An 18,329-nucleotide genomic window follows, 5' to 3' on the forward strand; every position below is an offset into this window, starting at 1 on the left:
AGCCTCATCTGCCTCTCTCAGATAAACTAAGTGCTTCTTTTCTTATATGTCCATGGAAATTTTTATAAATTTCAATTACAGTTATTCCCCTATTGCATTACATTTATTCATTTGTATGTATATAACTATTTCACTGAAAAGTTGTGAGAACTGTGTGGAATAGTTAGTTCAAACAGAGAATATTCAACAGATGTTGGTTAAACTTAGGCCAGTTCCTAGACCAGTACCTGACAGGTTGCTGGGACTCAATAAACATGTTTTAAATGAAAATTTTTATAATATTTGCAAATAAAAGTAATTTTTTTTTAGGCTTTGGGGTCAGTGTACTTGTATGAGCTACTTATAAGTTTTCTAGTGAGAATTGTATTTGTATTGATCAGAAATTGAAATATTTGTTTTTACAGGGCTTATTTAAGGTTTTGTTGATATTAGACAACTTATACATTAAATTTGGTGTAGGTTCTAGAAATATTTATCATCTAATTCAATTTTCTTTATATTTTGCAAGACACAACCATCATAGACCCAGAGTAGAGTCTTTGTTCTGACTATACTGTGTATTTCCCTGAGCCCAGTTTTTGCTCAGGTAGACTCTCCTAGTTGAAACTGGTGTCCTCCATGACTGCTATTAGCGTACCACTTACAGACAGGTACAAAAGAGGCTAAAAGAGTAAGAAATTTTGGTGCTATGATTGCTCCTCCCTGTAATATGAAACAGGCTAGAAAAGTCCTGATTGAAAAGTCATCAGAAAGAGATTCTGAGCATGACAGACCTGCTATATTTTTCCTAATCCCTGAAAGAAGGAAAAGAGGTAAGAATATTATGACTGAGCCTTGATTTACCCTGTCACTGTTGTTAGGAGAGACATGGTGACTCCCCCAGAAGGGCTTCCTTATGGATGGAGTGATGGAGAACTACAACTGACTTTCACATTAGGAGTAAAACCGTCTATTATTATGGGTGAGAAAACTACACCAAATGAATTAACACTTTAAAACTTTAAAAGCTCATAATCCTAAATTCAGTCATAGAGAGTCCATGATACTTTATTAATTTATAAAAATAGCAACCATCTATTTTCAACTCAGAACTATGTAATATTAATAATAACATCAGTCTGTTTTGTATCTTAATATAGAATCACTCAAAGGTTCAAACTTAGTGACAGATATACATTTAAATATATATTTACTAAATTTTTATAATACAGTTATAAAAAGTTATGGTTTATTTTGATGAAGAGAGGAAAAAATTTGTAGATTTTAACAAGGTAAAGTGAGAGAACTTGAAAAAGGGATTCTAATAATATAAGATGTTCTAACTGGAAAAATCTCTAGCCATATGATCTGGAGGACAATGAACTATAAAAAAGACATAATTTGATTAGAATAAAATAAGTTGATGATGTTTACCAGACAAGCCTTGTCATGGAGAAGACACTAAACCTATCATCCTCAGCATGGTCCAGGTGTTAGTTCTTTCTGCATTTGTATGGTTAGCAGCTCAAGAACATTTTCTGTTTGAGCTCTAGAGTTCTCTTGATAATACAATGTGTGTTTTCTGAGATGGTCCCAATGAGATAAATTCTTAAATGAATAATGGAACTTCTTTTTTAAATTATTAATTCTCAAAGATCTAGAGTGTTTAGCAGTCTCACTCTTTCTGTTCAAATTCATGAGACACTTCATCTCACCACTAAAATGGCTTTCTGACTTCCTCATCTCGCAGTAAGAATAAGTCTGATGTGTTTTTGAATGTTTTAGACAATTATTTCCATCTCTGAATGATTGTAACTTGCTTATGAAGTCAGAAAGGGTAGATCATCCACCACCAAACTTGATGGAGGTGGGCCAGTGTAAATATTTTCAATACTTCTTTTGAGATCTGTTTTAAAGCTGTGCTATAGGGAATTTGTAAATCGAATTAATATACAAACATAGTCCCATGATGCACAGTAAGCTTCAGGGATATTTTAAAGCCAATCTGCCAGAAAGATTATGACAATATATACACTACCAACAGTGACTAAAAATACCTGGCATGGTAGGCAGAATAATGCCCTCCCACCACTGCACACACACACACATGCACACGCACACACACAAAGATATTCACATCCTAATCCTTGGAACCTCCAAATATGTTAAAGTATATGGAAAAGGGAAGTTAAGTTTGCACTGGAATTAACGTTTCCAGTCAGCTGACCTTAAAATAGGGAGATTTTCCTAGAACACCCAGGAGGGCCCAATGTAATTATAAAGGTCTTTAAAAGAGGAAAGGGGAGGCAGAACCAGAGACATGGTAACATGAAAAAGACTTGGCCCAACACTGCTGGCTTTGCAGATAAAGGAAGAGGGCCAATTAGCCAAGCAATGCAGGCAGCATCTAGAATCAGAAAAGGGCAAGGACATGGATTTTTCCTAGAGCTTCCAGAACAAAGACAGCCCTTCCAACACCTTGATTTTAGCTCCATACGAACCATTTTGAAATTTTGACCTCCAAAACTATAAGATAACAAATTTGTGTTGTTTTAAGGCACCAAGTTTGTAGTAACTTTTTATAGCAGTAATAGGAAACTAATATATCTTTCTCCACATCTTTGCTAATATTGGGTATTATTGATCTTTTAAACCTTTTGCTAGTCCAAAGGTCAAAAATATCTTACTGTGTTTCAATTTTTTCATTGTTAGTTAGAGTTTATTTCCTTCTGCTAGATATTTGATGGATATTAAAATTGCTTTATGAACATCCAGCTCATGAGCTGATCCTATTTTATTATTTATCTTTTTTTTTTTAAACATCTTTATTGGAGTATAATTGCTTTACAATGGTGTGTTAGTTTCTGCTTTATAACAAAGTGAATCAGCTATACATATACATATATCCCCATATCTCCTTCCTCTTGCGTCTCCCTCCCACCCTCCCTATCCCACCCCTCTAGGTGGACACAAAGCACCAAGCTGATCTCCCTGTGCTATGTGGCTGCTTCCCACTAGCTATCTATTTTGCATTTGGTAGTGTATGTATGTCCATGCCATTCTTTCACCCAGCAATCCCACTACTGGGCATATACCTTGAGAAAACCATAATTCAAAAAGAGTCATGTACCACAGTGTTCATTGCAGCTCTATTTACAATAGCCAGGACATGGAAGCAACCTACGTGTTCATCAACAGATGAATGGATAAAGATGATGTGGCACATATATACAATGGAATATTACTCAGCCATAAAAAGAAACAAAATTGAGTTATTTGTAGTGAGGTGGATGGACATAGAGACTGTCATACAGAGTGAAGTAAGTCAGAAAGAGAAAAACAAATACCATATGCTAACACATATATATGAAATCTAAAAACAAACAAACAAAAAGTTCTGAAGAACCTAGGGGCAGGACAAGAATAAAGATGCAGATGTAGAGAATGGACTTGAGCACACATGGAGGGGGAAGGGTAAGCTGGGACAAAGTGATCCTATTTTATTATTAAGGTTCTAGGTTTTTTTCCTTACACGTTCATTTGACCATTAAGTTTCATTTTTGCTGTTGGTGTCTAACACATTAAGAAAAGTGTTTTCTAAGTTTTATCAGGAATTTATGGTGAATTTTTATAAAATAAAGCAGCTTTTCAATATCATGGGAGATTATCACAGATGTGTTTTCTTTTAGTATGTTTTACACTTTGAACTCTTAATATAATAAACTGTGAGAATAGATTTCTTACTTTGACCCATCCTTACATCACTAGAGTATATCCCACTTTGTGACAGTGCATTATTTATAATAAACCACTGAATCAGTTTTGCAAATGTACTTCTAAGTGAGATGTGTGTCACCTTTTTTCCTGCTAATTTTTATCCTCTTTACTTTAGTCCTATAAATGAATTGAAAGCCTCTGACTTTTGCTGTGCTCTGGAACCATAAAGGAGCTATTTGTGTTACACTCTGTATTATTCCATGCCTGGCTGCACATCCTCTTTCTCTACCCCTTTTTTGTGTAAGGTCAGTAATCTCAAAGATGTTTAGAGAGAAAAGGAAAATACCCGTATTATCTCGAACTCCTATTTTGAGGTAGTACCTCCTTACCCCCATCTTTTAAAATTAGAGTTTTATATTTTCACATCCTTCAGCCATTCCTGTCATTATGGAAGAAAAAGGAGGGGAGACATAAGAAAGGACCTCTGTGGAGAAGTGTTTTTGGCAACATAGCTTCTCGTTGCCTGTAATGTCATTAGATTTCTTTCCCTATGATGTTTTATTGTTATTACTATGACTGTCTTTATCACTATCATGATTATGCCTTATATGAAAGCCTGTTTGTAGTATACCAAATTATAAACATATTGTTAATTCATCTTTTATTATGTCAACTTGGACTGTACTAATAGAAGTATCCAGGGTAAAAGAGGTAATAGCCCCATGTTATTTTATCATGGTCAGAACATTTCAGCAGAATTGTGTTGAGTTTGGGGTACTATATTAAAAATGTATTAACTTCCTTTAAATTGAAGTATAGTTGATTTCCAGTATTGTGTTAGTGGCAGAAAGGCTTTCAGCTTTTCACTGTTGAGTATGCTGGCTGTGGGTTTGTCATAAATGGCTTTTATTGTGTTGGGATACGTTCTCTCTATACCCACTTTGGTGAGACTTTTTATCATGAATGGATGTTGAATTTTACCAAATGCTTTTTCTGCATCTATTGAGATGATGTGGGTTTTGTCATTCCTTTTGTTAATGTGCTGTATCACATTGGTTGATTTGCATATGTGGAACCATCCTTGCGACCCTGGAATGAATCCCACTTGATCGTGGTGTATGATCCTTTTTACGTATTGTTGAATTCAGCTTGCTAATATTTTGTTGAGGATTTTTGCATTTATATTCACCAAAGATATTGGCTTGTAATTTTGCTTTTTTGTAGTGTGTTTGTTTGGTTTTTGTATCAGGGTGGTGGTGGCTTCATAGAATGACTTTGGAAGTGTTCCCTCCTCTTCAGTCTTTTGGAGTACTTTGAGAAGGATAGGTATAAGTTCTTCTTTGTATGTTTGGTAGAGTTTCCCAGTGAAGCCATCTGGTTCTGGACTTTTGTATGCAAGGAGCTTTTTTTTTTTTTTAATTACAGATCCTATTTCACTTCCAGTTATCAGTATGTTCAAATTATCTGTTTCTTCTTGACTCAGTCTTGGCAAGCTGTATGTTTCTAGAAACTTGTCCTTTTCTTCTAGGTTGTCCAATTTGTTGCCATATAGTTGTTCATAGTATTCTCTTATCATTTTTTATATTTCTCTGGTATTGATTGTTATTTCTCCTCTTTCATTTTTAGTTTGTTTATTTGGGTCCTCTCTATTTTCTTCTTGGTGAGCCTGGCTAGACATTTGTCAATTTGTTTTTCTTTTCAAAATATCAGCTCTTGGTTTTCTTGATCTTTTCTACTGTTTTTTGATCTCTATTTTATTTATTTCCTTTCTGATCTTTATTATAGCCTTCCTTCTGCTTGGGCTTTTTTGTTCCTCTTTTTCTAATTATTTTTGGTGGTAGGGTAGGTTGTTTATTTGAAATTTTTCTTGTTTCTTGAGGAAATCCTGTTATCACTATGAACTTCCCTCTAAAAACTGCTTTTTTTGCATCCCATAGATTTTGTATGGTTGTGTTTTCATTGTCATTTGTCTCAAGGTATTTTCTGATTTCCTCTTTGATTTCATCAATGACCCATTGGATTTTTAGTAGCATGTTGTTTAGTCTCCATGTAATCATTTTTTTTTCTTGTTTTTTTTCTGCAGTTGATTTCTAGTTTCACACCATTGTGTTCAGAAAAGATGCTTGAAATAATTTCTACCCTCTTAAATTCATTGAGGCTTGTTTTGTGCCCTAGTATGTGGTCAATGCTAGAGAATGTTCCATGCCCAGTTGAAAAAAATCTGTATTCTGGGGTTTTTTTGGATGTAGTGGCATATAGATATCAAGTCCCACTGTTCTATTGTGTCATTTAGGATCTCTGCTGCCTTATTGATTTTCTGTCTGGAAGATCTGTCCATTGATGTCAGTGGGGTATTAAAGTCTCTTACTTATTATTGTATTCCTGTCAATTTTTCCTTTGAGTCTGTTAGTATTTGTTTTATATATTTGGGTGCTCCTATATTGGGTACATATATGTTAACAAGTGTAATACTCTCTTCTTGTATCATTATATAGTGTCCTTCTATGCCTTTGTGAACTTTATTTTAAAGTCTATTTTGTCTGATATGAGTATTGCTACCCCTGTTTTTTTAGTCATTTCCATTTGCATGAAAAACCTTTTTAATCCCCTCACTTTCAATCTATGCATGTCTTTTGCTCTAAGGTGAGTCTCTTATAGGCAGCATATTGCAAGGTCTTGCTTTTTTAATCCAATCTGCCACTCTGTGTCTTTTTATTGAAACATTTTGTCCATTGACATTTAAAGTAATTATTGATAAGTATGTATTTCTTGTCATTTTAAACATTGTTTTCCAGTTGATTTTGTCGTTGTTCTTTGTTTTTTTCTTCTTTTTTTTCCTTTTGTGGTTTGATGGTTTTATTTTGTATTATGCTTAAGTTCCTTTCTTTTGCATTTTTGTGAATCTATTGTACATTTATGATTTGTGGTTACCCTGATTTTCAAGTATGTTAACACATAAGTATATCTACTTGCTTTAGACTGATAGTCATGTGAGTTCAAACACATTCTCAAAGATCTATATTTTTTACTCCTTGCCCCTACATTTTGTGATTTTGATGTCCTATTTTATATCTTCATGTTTATCCTTTTGCTGTTAATTATAGTTATAATTGCTTTTACACAATTTTTTGATGGTTTTAATCTATGTATGACATTTAAGTGATCTTCAATCCGTTTTTTAAAAATTTATTTATTTATTTATTTTTGGCTGTGTTGGGTCTTCATTGTTGTGTGTGGGCTTTCTCTAGTTGCAGCAAGCGAGGGCTACTCTTCATTGCGGTGTGCAGGCTTCTCACTGCGGTGGCTTCTCTTGTTGCAGAGAACGAGCTCTAGGTGCGAGGGCTTCAGTAGTTGTGGCAAGCAGGCTCAGTAATTGTGGCTTGCGAGCTCTAGAGCACAGGCTCAGTAGTTGTGGCACATGGGCTTAGTTGCTCTGCCATATGCAGGATCTTCCTGGACCAGGGCTCAAACCCATGTCCCCTGCATTGGCAGGCGGATTCTTTTTTTTTTTTAAAGATTTATTTTATTTATTGATTGATTGATTGATTGCTATGTTGGGTCTTTGTTTCTGTTCTAGGGCTTTCTCTAGTTGCGGCAAGCGGGGGCCACTCTTCATCGCGGTGCGCGGGCCTCTCACTATCGTGGCCTTTCTTGTTGTGGAGCACAGGCTCCAGACGCGCAGGCTCAGTAGTTGCGGCTCACGGGTCTAGTTGCTCCGCGGCATGTGGGATCTTCCCAGACCAGGGTGCGAACCCATGTCCCCTGCATTAGCAGGCAGATTCTCAACCACTGCGCCACCAGGGAAGCCCTGGCAGGCAGATTCTTAACCACTGCACCACTAGGGAAATCCCTCAATCCTTTTATATATTTGCCTTTCCTACTGTCTTCTTCCCTTTCCTATAGATTCTTGCTTATTTTCTATTTCGAGAAGACCTTTCAATATTTCTTTTAGGGTAGGTTTAGTATTGCTGTGTTCTTTTAGTTTTTGCTTGTCTGAGAAATTCTTAGTTTCTCCTTATATTCTAAATGATGTTATTGCTGGGTAGAGTATCCTAGGTTGCAGGTTTTTCCCTTTCAGGACCTTGAATATATCCTGCCACTCCCTTCTGGCCTGCAAAGTTTCTGTATAGAAATCAGCAAATAGCCTCATGGGGGTTCCCTGATACTGACTTTTTGTTTTCTCTTGCTGCCTTTAGAATCCTTTCTCTTTTTTGCTTGTTTTTATTTATGTATTTTTTTAACTTTTATTTTATACTAGAACATAGTTGATTTACAATGTTGTGTTAGTTTCAGGTGTACAGCAAAGTGATTAAGTTATACATATATCTATCCTTTTTCAGATTCTTTTCCCATATAGGTTATTACAGAGTATTGAGTAGCATTCCCTGTGCTATGATGTAGGTTCTTGTTGTAGAATCCTCTATGTTTATTTTTTTTAATTAATTAATTTATTTATTTATTTTGGCTGTGTCGTGTCTTCACTGTGGCATGTGGGCTCCTCTTGTTGTGGCACATGGGCTTAGTTGCAGTGTGTGGGATCTTAGTTTCTTGACCAGGGATAGAACCCAGACCCCCTGCATTGGGAGCATGGAGTCTTAACCACTGGACCACCAGGGAAGTCCCCTTTCTTTATCTTTTACTTTTGCCATTTTAATTATGATATGTCTTGGTGTGCATCTGTTTGGGTTCATCTTGTTTGGGACAGTATGTGCTTCCAGTACCTAGAAGGATGGAATTTTGTTAAGTTTTCAACCATAATTTCTTCAAATGCATTTTTGACCCTCTTTTCTCTTTCTTCTCCTTCTGGAGCCCCTATTATGCATAGATCGGCACGATTTATATTGTCCCACAGCTCTCATATGTTGCTTTCTTTTTGTCTAATTTGTCTTTCTGTCTGCTGTTCTGATTGGGTGATTTCCATTATTCTATCTTCCAGATCACTTATTCATCCTTCTGCATTATTTAGTCTGCTAGTCATTGATTTTAGCTCAATTTTTATCTTGGCAATTGAGTTATCTAATTTTTATTCATCCCTCTTTATAGTTTCTAGTTTCTTGTTACAGTGATCTGCATTTATCCATAATCTTCCTTAATTCCTTTAGCATTTTTATTACCTCCTTTTTAAAATTGGGGTCTAGTAGACTGGTGAGGTCTGTTTCACTCTTTATTCTCTCAGGGAAGTTCTCCTGCTCTTTTGATTGGGAGTAGTTCCTCTGCTTTTTTCATTTTACATAAGTTTCTCTGTCTCTGTGAGTTTAGGAGAAACAGTTATCTACTGTGGTCTTGAAGGACTGTTTTTAGGTGGGAGTATCCCTGTGTAGACTGTGTGAGTCCAATATTTTTGGTGTGAGGGGTGTTTTTGGTATGGATGCCAGCCATGTCTTTCCTCAGTGTGTGCTGGCTGTTATCCCCTTGATAGGGGGTGTGACTTGTGTTGTGGTGACCAGAGCCTGCACTGGATGTTGGGCACTCTTTGTTCTGTGGCTGTCATAGCTCTGTTGGGGGTAGGATCAGCTCCCCAGTTGGAATAGAAGCTCCCAGATCTGGCTCCAAGCTTCAGTGTGAGGTAGGTGAGACTGGAGTGCTCTTGTGGGGAAAGGAATGGCTGAGTACTCTTCCACAGGGTCTGTCTGTGGGACGTGGAATTCTGTGATGCTGCCCATCACTTGGTGTGCAAACCAACAAAGTCTGCTGCTGCTGGACCTGCCCTCGGACCCGTCCCCACTGTGGTAGAGCTAATGACAGGCTCAGGTGTCAGCCCTGCTCCATCCTGTGTGACATCACAAAGCCTACTGCCACTGGAGCCATGCCCTGTTGAGCACGCTGACAATGGGGTTCTAATGGCAGACCCATGCCCTGTCCTGTGCGCAGTGATATTGGGGCTCCTATAGTGGAACCACACCCCACCCTGTGCACATTAACAATGGAGGCTGGGGACCACACTCTAGGCCCTTCTGGCTGTCTCTGCGCAGCTAGACTGGGTCCTCTCCCAGGGACTGTCACTGGAGCCTGAGTTTCAGTGATTAGATACTGTGCATACCAGCAGCCCCATCCAGCTTTGGTTTCCAGCTGGGAAGTACAGCAACTGACAGCCATCAGTGCCCATCTCTCTCTGTCCTGATTGTGAGCAAGCCAGCATCCGCACACTCCTGTGAGCAGAATACAGTCCTGTCTACCTCCCTATCTGTCCCAGGAGACCCCCCCAGCTGGCAATGGGGGTTCCCAGAGCAAGGGAACATTTCCTCTTTCACAGATCCCTCCCAGGGGTACAGGTCCTGTCCTGATGTTTTTTTTTTTTTTTGGTCCTACCCAATTGTAAGGGAATCTTTCTTGCAGCTTTTGTTGTGTAAGAGATCTGCCAGTTTTCAGTTGCTTTTCTGTGAGAATTGTTCCACATGTAGATGTATTTTCAATGTGTTTGTGGAGGAAAGTGAGCTCCACGTCCTTCTACTCCACCCTCTTGAACTCCACTTCTCAGGTGTTGACTTTTAAATTACAGAAACTTTACAAGTTTTTGAAAAAAATTGGAAAGCATAGAGCTGAATAAGGAAGAAATACAATTATTTATAATATAATATTCCAGATAAATTCATCATTATTTGTAGACTTTAGCTTATGATAATAATTACATTTTTTTTCTGAAAACAGAATCATCCTCTACATTATTATTGCTTTATAACCTGATTTTTCACTTCACAATGTTATTAAAATTTTCCACGTTATTACATGTTCTTTCACAAAATTATTTTAATCAATGTATTATAATTTTAACAGTGACGGTATTGACAGATTCTCTATTGTTAAACATTTGTTTCCATTTTATCACTATTTGTGGTGCTTCAATGAACATGACACAGTGAATATTTTCTTGAGATAAATTCCTACAAGTTGAATTGCTAGGTAAAAAGGGTTGCATGTTATAATGACTTCTAATATGCTTGACTTAATTTCCCTCTAGAGGTTGTTTTATTTATAATTCCCACAATAAGTGCTGGAAGGTGACCATCCCCCTCAACAGCAAAGAATATTGGATTTGTATTAATAGTTTCCAACTTGACTGGCAAAAAAGGAGTATTTCATTTTGATATACATTTCCTTAATTATACTTATCCATGATCATTTTAATTCAACTCTTTTAAAATTTGGATTTCTTTTTGAGTTTTAACAAGATAATACAGATCTGTACATTCTCCAACCACCTCAGGGGGCCTGGGGTAGCACAGCCAACTATAAACAAACAAAACCTTCTGCATCCCTCTGCAGTGAAACACGACTATCCACACTAAGTACGACATACAGAGACTATCAATACCCTCTCTTCTTGATGGGTTTTACCACCAAATGAGCTCAAGTCAGATTAAATTTTACTGCTGTATGAATGCTGGAAATATCTTTATTTTCAGAGCTTTTCTACTTCGAAATTGAGTATAAGGGATGGTAGACATGTAGTGAAGATGGTCATTTTTTTCCTTCTCTATTGTCTATTTATATTTATTCTTTTTATAAGTTGGTTGTTCAGCTTTTTATTAGGATGCTTACTATTTTCCTCATTGGCTTGTAATTGCTGTTTGCACATTGAAGATCTTACTTCTTTTCCTGTTACATGTATCATAAATATTTGTCCTGAGTTTTGTTATTAAGATTGTTTGCAACAGCTGTTGTCAAGCTTGAGTCTACCCAAGAATCACCTAGCATGTCTGTGTGTGGTGAGGAGAAGCTGTGTATGTGTGCATGCATGTGTGTGTATGTGTATGCACGTAAATGTTTAATGCAAATTCCTAAACACTGCTCATACAAAATATGGTATAAAAGGTCAGGGTAGAATTCTGGAGTCTGAATCTTAGAAGGCCCAAATGTGATTCTGATACAGGTAATCAAAGACTCACATTTCGGTTTGTGGCTGAGTTTGTTCAATATGTAGCTGTTTTCAGTTTAGGTCTGGTGAAATTTATCAATCTTTTCCTCTGTGACTTCTGCCTTTTATGTTAAGCTGTGGGCACTGTGTTTCAAAAGAGACATTGACAAACTAGAGAACATGCCTAAAGGCCAACAACCAAGATGTTGAGAGAACCAGAATGACAAAGGAATGATGGAGGGAATGCGATATTTAGCTTGAAGCATAGATTTTGGGAAGGAACATGCTAGCTATCTTCCACTGTCAAGTGGAACATAACATGTAACCATTCTCTGCTGTACCAGAAGGCTGTACTAAGAGCAATGTGTTGAAGTCCAGGGCATCAAATCCATCTTCCACTGTGAATTTCCATTTACAAAATGTCTTTCATCATGTCATTTCTCTGGAATCCTTTATGGCTTTTGTTGTCTCTAGGACAACACTCAGTGTCCTATGAGAGCCCTCACAATCCCAGCTCATCTGGCAGCCTCACCCCTTCCACACTCACCCAATGTGCTGCCCAAATGAGGGCTTGATGTTTCTCAAAATCTCAACAGGTTCATGAGTCTTTCCTCCTTCTCAAATCTGAGTTTCACAAGCTATCTGATCTGCTAACTCCCCTTCCCTCTGCCCTGAGCCAGATGTTGAGCTCTGGTCAGGCCAGAATCCTTGGGAGTTCGTTTCTCACATGATCCTCTTTCTGGAATCTCACCACTGTGACCTTACCTGGAAAAGAAGTCATTGAAAAGCCCAAAGTTGTACTTATATGCATTTACATATATTAATATGTAGTTAATATTTTATAGGCTAGGTATTAGGGCTACGAAGATGAATAAAATACGTATCCTTTTTTCTAAGATTCTCAACATCTCAGAAAAGAAGAATTAAGGAACATTAAATGGGAAAGTTTAGTGAATATTTAAAAATTGGAGAGGGCATCACGACTATGTAATTCACATTTCAGCAGTTATCGAAATTCGAGTGATTTATAATGCATCCAGACATAAAACTATGTTTAAGAGAATAAATAAAAAAGAAAAGCATTAAATTTGCCTGATTTATATAGAGGACTAGCAGCATTGCGTTCTGAACCAAATGCATAATTTTTGCCGAGATGATTAAATGGAAGATGTTTATGCTTCTGCTGAAAATTTGATTGGTGTTATACAGCATGTTAACCGAAAGACATGCTCATTTTTACTTGCTTAGGAATCCCTATAATGTTCAATAAAGCGGCTGCATTTTTTGCATAACAAAAGGGAAAGTGCCTAGTTAATCACTGAATGTCTTGGGATAATGAGCCTGTTACACATTTTAGCATCTGTTACATTTATATTTTATTGTGGCCATTAATGGATATTTTTCCTTTCCACTATATAGTAGAAATGTTTTTTTTCTTATTGTCACACAACAATTTGAAGTAGGAGTGTAGTTTTTCTAGAAGCAAATTACTCAACTATATTATTGTATTTGGAGTCACTCCTTTCAGATATCAGTGTGGTGTGCCGCTGAAGTTCCGAGTCAGTAAGAACCCCACAATTGCTAGGTCAGAAACTCTCAATATTTTAATTCCATATCTCCACACTTCCAGAGTTGGCTAGTGAGCTGTCATGGAATGCCCATTAAGGAAAGCATTCCTCAACATTACACACAGTGACTTAAATGGCCAGACCCAAGCCCGAACTTCTGTGACAGATTACAAATGTGTTTTACTCTGTAGAGCAGTGAGCCAGCTAAGTAATTTCTAAATAGTAGACTTGTCATCCAAATGCAGTTTGACATTACCTCTAGTTGATCAAAAATCTGACCTTTTTCTCAAGGAATTAATAACACTTTTATTCTTTGACTATAGAACATCTTGAGATTTGATACTAATTGTATTAGCTAAGGCTGATTTTCTTTGCAAGTTCCAAAGCAATGCAGCATGCACTATATTGTGAGCTCCTTGAAAGCATGAGACATCATATTTATCTTAGCATCACCACCATTTGGCCAGTGTGATGCAATAAGAGTTTCCATAAATATGTATTTAGTTGAACTAACTTCATTTGCCATGGATTATAAAAAGTACGAAGAATTTCAGCACTATTAACACTCTCAGTTCTACTTAAGAGTTTGAAGCTTTAAGGAACAGTGATTTTATTCTGCCAGTAAGTAAATGACTCAATGAAAGAACTATTAGCTCTTGTAGTTCATTCATTCAGCTACTTTTGGAAAACTATCATCCCAGACCAGATACAGCAGCAAATTCTAGCCAAGACAAAGCAAATGTTATAATCGATGTTATAATTTATAACTAAAAGATATCTTTGATGGGATTTGGACCAATTTTTCCCAATCTTCACCTAAATATTTTCTACCATTTCAACTCATTTGTTTCTAGAGAATTCTAGAATCTTCCTGCAGCAGAAAGATCTTCTCATTACCAGGGAGTTCAGAGACCATTAAAAAGCCTAGTGATATGAAGTAAAGGGAAAGTCAGAAATAGTTTTTAAAAGATACAGTATATAAACAAAGTCTCCTGTTGCATCAATAACGTCTTCTCTCAATGACTCTTGAAATCAGGGTGAGTTGCTTAAGGAATTTAGGGAGCTGATACGATGTCAGAAATAAGAAAATACATCTTGATATCTCAAGACACAATTGTATTTCCAGAACCCTAGCTTCTGCAGATATGCCACAAGGGCCATTGAGGGGGAGTCAAAGGCAATAAAAGTGGTAGTGAATGGAAAAGGGATTATCCACCTTCAGAACATCTTCAGTTTTATTGCAGATTCCTATGCAATGTCTCTCAGAGTTTCACTGTTCAAAATATTTTGGACACCACCCCTCTAGAACAATGGACAAAAGTAATTTTAAATAACTTATGAAGAAGTGTAAGGGTTTTGAAAAATCAAGCTGCCAACATACAGAATAGAAGCTTAGTAACAACAGGCATGAAAACATTGCTGAGTATGAACCAACACCATGCTGTGGCTGCCAAATCAAAAAACAAACAAACCAAAAAACTTAATAGGAACTAAGGCTGTATTAAAAGAAATATGGAATTTAAAACATTGAAGGTAATAAATTCAGTTCTAGTATGAACTGATCAGCCCAACTTATCCAGAACTGTGTTCAGAAAGATCATGTAGAGATTGGTTCAAGATGGTGGGGTAGAAGGACATGCACTCACACCCTCTTGCGAGAGCAGCAGAATCACAACTAACTGCTGAATGATCATCAGCAGGAAGACACTGGAACTCATCAACAGGAAGACACTGGAATGATAAATGTATCAATGCAAGAAGAAGATATAACAATTATAAGTATATATGCACCCAACATAGGAGCACCTCGATACATAAGGCAAATGCTAACAGCTATAAAAGAGGAAATCAACAGTAACACAGTAATAGTGGGGGACTTTAACACCTCACTTACACCAATGGACAGATCATCCAGACAGAAAATTAATAAGGAAACACAAGCTTTAAATGACACAATAGACCAGATAGATTTAATTGATATTAATAGGACATTCCATCCGAAAACAGCAGATTACACTTTCTTCACACACGGAACATTCTCCAGGAGAGATCACATCTTGGGTCACAAATCAAGCCTCAGTAAATTTAAGAAAATTGAAAACATATCAAGCATCTTTTCTGACTACAGTGCTATGAGATTAGAAATCAGTTACAGGGAAAAAACGTAAAAAACACAAACACATGGAGACTAAACAATATGTTACTAAATAACCAAGAGACCACTGGAGAAATCAAAGAGAAAATCAAAAAATACCTAGAGACAAATGACAACAAAAAAACGATGATCCAAAACTTATGGGATGCAGCAAAAGCAGTTCTAAGAGGGAAGTTTATAGCAATACAATCCTACCTCAAGAAACAAGAAAAGGCTCAAATAAACAATCTAACATTACACCTAAAGGAACTAGAGAAAGAAGAACAAACAAAACCCAAAGTTAGTAGAAGGAAAGAAATCATAAAGATCAGAGCAGAAATGAATGAAATAGAAACAAAGACAACAATAGCAAAGATCAATAAAACTAAAAGCTGGTTATTTGAGAAGATAGACAAAATGATAAACCTTTAGCCAAACTCATCAAGAAAAAGAGGGAGAGGACTCAAATCAATAATATTAGAAATGAAAAAAGTTACAACAGACACTGCAGAAATACAAAGCATCCTAATAGACTACTACAAGCAACTCTATGCCAATAAAATGGACAACCTGGAAGAAATGGACAAATTCTTAGAAAGGTATAACCTTCCAAGACTGAACCAGGAAGAAATAGAAAATATAAACAGACAAATCACAAGCAATGAAATTGAAACTGTGATTAAAAATCTTCCAACAAACAAAAGTCCAGGACCAGATGGCTTCACAGGTGAATTCTCTCAAACATTTAAAGAAGAGCTAAAACCCATCCTTCTCAAACTCTTCCAAAAAATTGCAGAGGAAGGAACACTCCCAAACTCATTTTATGAGGCCACCATCACCCTGATACCAAAACCAGAAAAAGATACTACAAAAAAAGAAAATTACAGACCAGTGTAGCTGATTAATATAGATGCAAAAATCCTCAACAAAATACTAGCCAACAGAATCCAACAACACATTAAAAGGATCATACACTATGATCAAGTGGGATTTATCCCAGGGATGCAAGGATTCTTCAATATACACAAATCAATCAATGTGATACACCATATTAACAAATTGAACAATAAAAATTATATGATTATCTCAATAGATGCAGAAAAAGCTTTTGACAAAATTCAACACCCATTTATGATAAAAACTCTCCAGAAAGTGGGCATAGAGGGAACTTATCTCAACATAAGAAAGGCCATATATGACAAACCCACAGCAAACATCATTCTCAATGGTGAAATACTGAAAGCATTTCCTCTCAGATCAAGAACAAGACAAGGATGCCCACTCTCACCACTATTATTCAACATAGTTTTGGAAGTCCGTGCCATGGCAATTAGAGAAGAAAAAGAAATAAAAGAAATCCAAATTGGAAAAGAAGTAAAACTGTCACTGTTTGCAGATGACATGACACTATACATAGATAATCCTAAAGATGCCACCAGAAAATAACTAGAGCTAATCAGTTAATTTGGTAAAGTAGCAGGATACAAAATTAAGGCACAGAAATCTCTTGCATCCCTATACACTAAAAATGAAAGATCAGAAGAGATATTAAGGAAACAATCCCATTCACCATTGCAACAAAAAGAATAAAATACCTAGGAATAAAGCTACCCAAGGAGGTAAAAGACCTGTAGTCAGAAAACTATTAGACACTGATGAAAGAAATCAAAGATGGCACAAACAGATGGAAAGATATACTATATTCTTGTATTGGAAAAATCAGTATTATGAAAATGACTGTATTACCCAAAGCAATCTACAGATGCAATGCAATCCCTATCAAATTACCAATGGCATTTTTTACAAAACTAGAACAAAAAAATCTTGAATTTTGTATGGAGACACAAAAGATCCTGAATAGCCAAAGCAATCTGAGGGAAAAAACGGAGCTGGAGGAATCAGACTCCCTGACTTCAAACTATACTACATAGCTACAGTAATCAAGACAATATGGTACTGGCACAAAAGCAGAAATATAGATCAATGGAACAGAATATAAAGCTCAGAGATAAACCCATGTACCTATGGTCAACTAATCTATGAGAAAGGAGGCAAGGATATACAATGGAGAAAAGACGGTCTCTTCAGTAAGTGGTGTTGGGAAAACTTAACAGCTACATATAAAAGAATGAAATTAGAACACTCCCTAACACCAATACAAAAATAAACTCAAAATGGATTAAAGACCTAAATGTAAAACCGTGACACTATAAAACTGTTAGAGGAAAACATAGGAAGAACACTCTTTGACATAAATCACAGCAAGATCTTTTTTGACCCACCTCCTAGAGTAATGCTAATAAAAACAAAAATAAACAAATGGGACCTAATGAAACTTAAAAGCTTTTGCACAGCAAAGGAAACTATAAACAAGACAAAAAGGCAACCCTTAGAATGGGAGAAAATATTTGCAAACAAATCAACAGACAATGGAGTAATCTCCAAAATATATAAGCAGCTCATGCAGCTCAATATTAGAAAAACAAACAACCCAATCAAAAAATGAGCAGAAGACCTAAATAGACATTTCTCCAAAGAAGACATACAGATGGCCAAGAGGCACATGAAAAGCTGCTCAGCATCACTAATTATTAGAGAAATGCAAATGAAAACTACAATGCAGTATCACCTCATACCAGTTAGAATGGGCATCATCAGAAAATCTACAAACAACAAATGCTGGAGAGGGTGTGGAGAAAAGAGAACCCTCATGCATTGTTGGTGGGAGTGTAAATTGATACAGCGACTATGGAGAACAGCATGGTGGTTCTTTAAAAAACTAAAAATAGAATTACCATATGATCCAGCAATCCCACTACTGGGCATATACCCAGAGAAAACCATAATTCAAAAAGATAAATGTTCATTGCAGCACTACTTACAATAGCCAGGTCATGGAAGCAACCTAAATGCCCATCGACAGACGAATGGATAAAGAAGTTGTGGTACATATATACAATGGAATATTACTCAGCCATAAAAAGGAATGAAATTGGGTCATTTGTAGAGACGTGGATGGACCTAGAGACTGTCATACAGAGTAAAGTCAGAAAGAGAAAAACAAATATCGTATATT

The 18,329-nt window shown here is 36.5% G+C and overlaps 1 protein-coding gene across 15 annotated transcripts in view; it reads left to right on the forward strand.

Annotated features, from left to right (window-relative positions):
* TMEM117 (transmembrane protein 117) overlaps positions 1 to 18,329 on the forward strand; it is a 536,620-nt gene that overhangs the window by 450,692 nt on the left and 67,599 nt on the right. The window contains exon 8 of one of the 15 annotated variants that reach the window (XM_082349428.1): positions 861 to 1,053. The exons of the other annotated variants lie outside the window; for them this stretch is intronic. Coding sequence (XP_082205554.1) covers positions 861 to 908 — 48 coding nt within the window. The 3' untranslated portion in view covers positions 909 to 1,053. Of the gene's footprint in view, positions 1 to 860; positions 1,054 to 18,329 lie in introns of those variants that run through there. 15 annotated transcript variants of the gene reach the window in all.

The sequence above is a fragment of the Balaenoptera borealis genome (genome assembly GCF_965194805.1).
Source record: "Balaenoptera borealis genome assembly, chromosome: 13".
Lineage (NCBI taxonomy): Eukaryota > Metazoa > Chordata > Mammalia > Artiodactyla > Balaenopteridae > Balaenoptera > Balaenoptera borealis.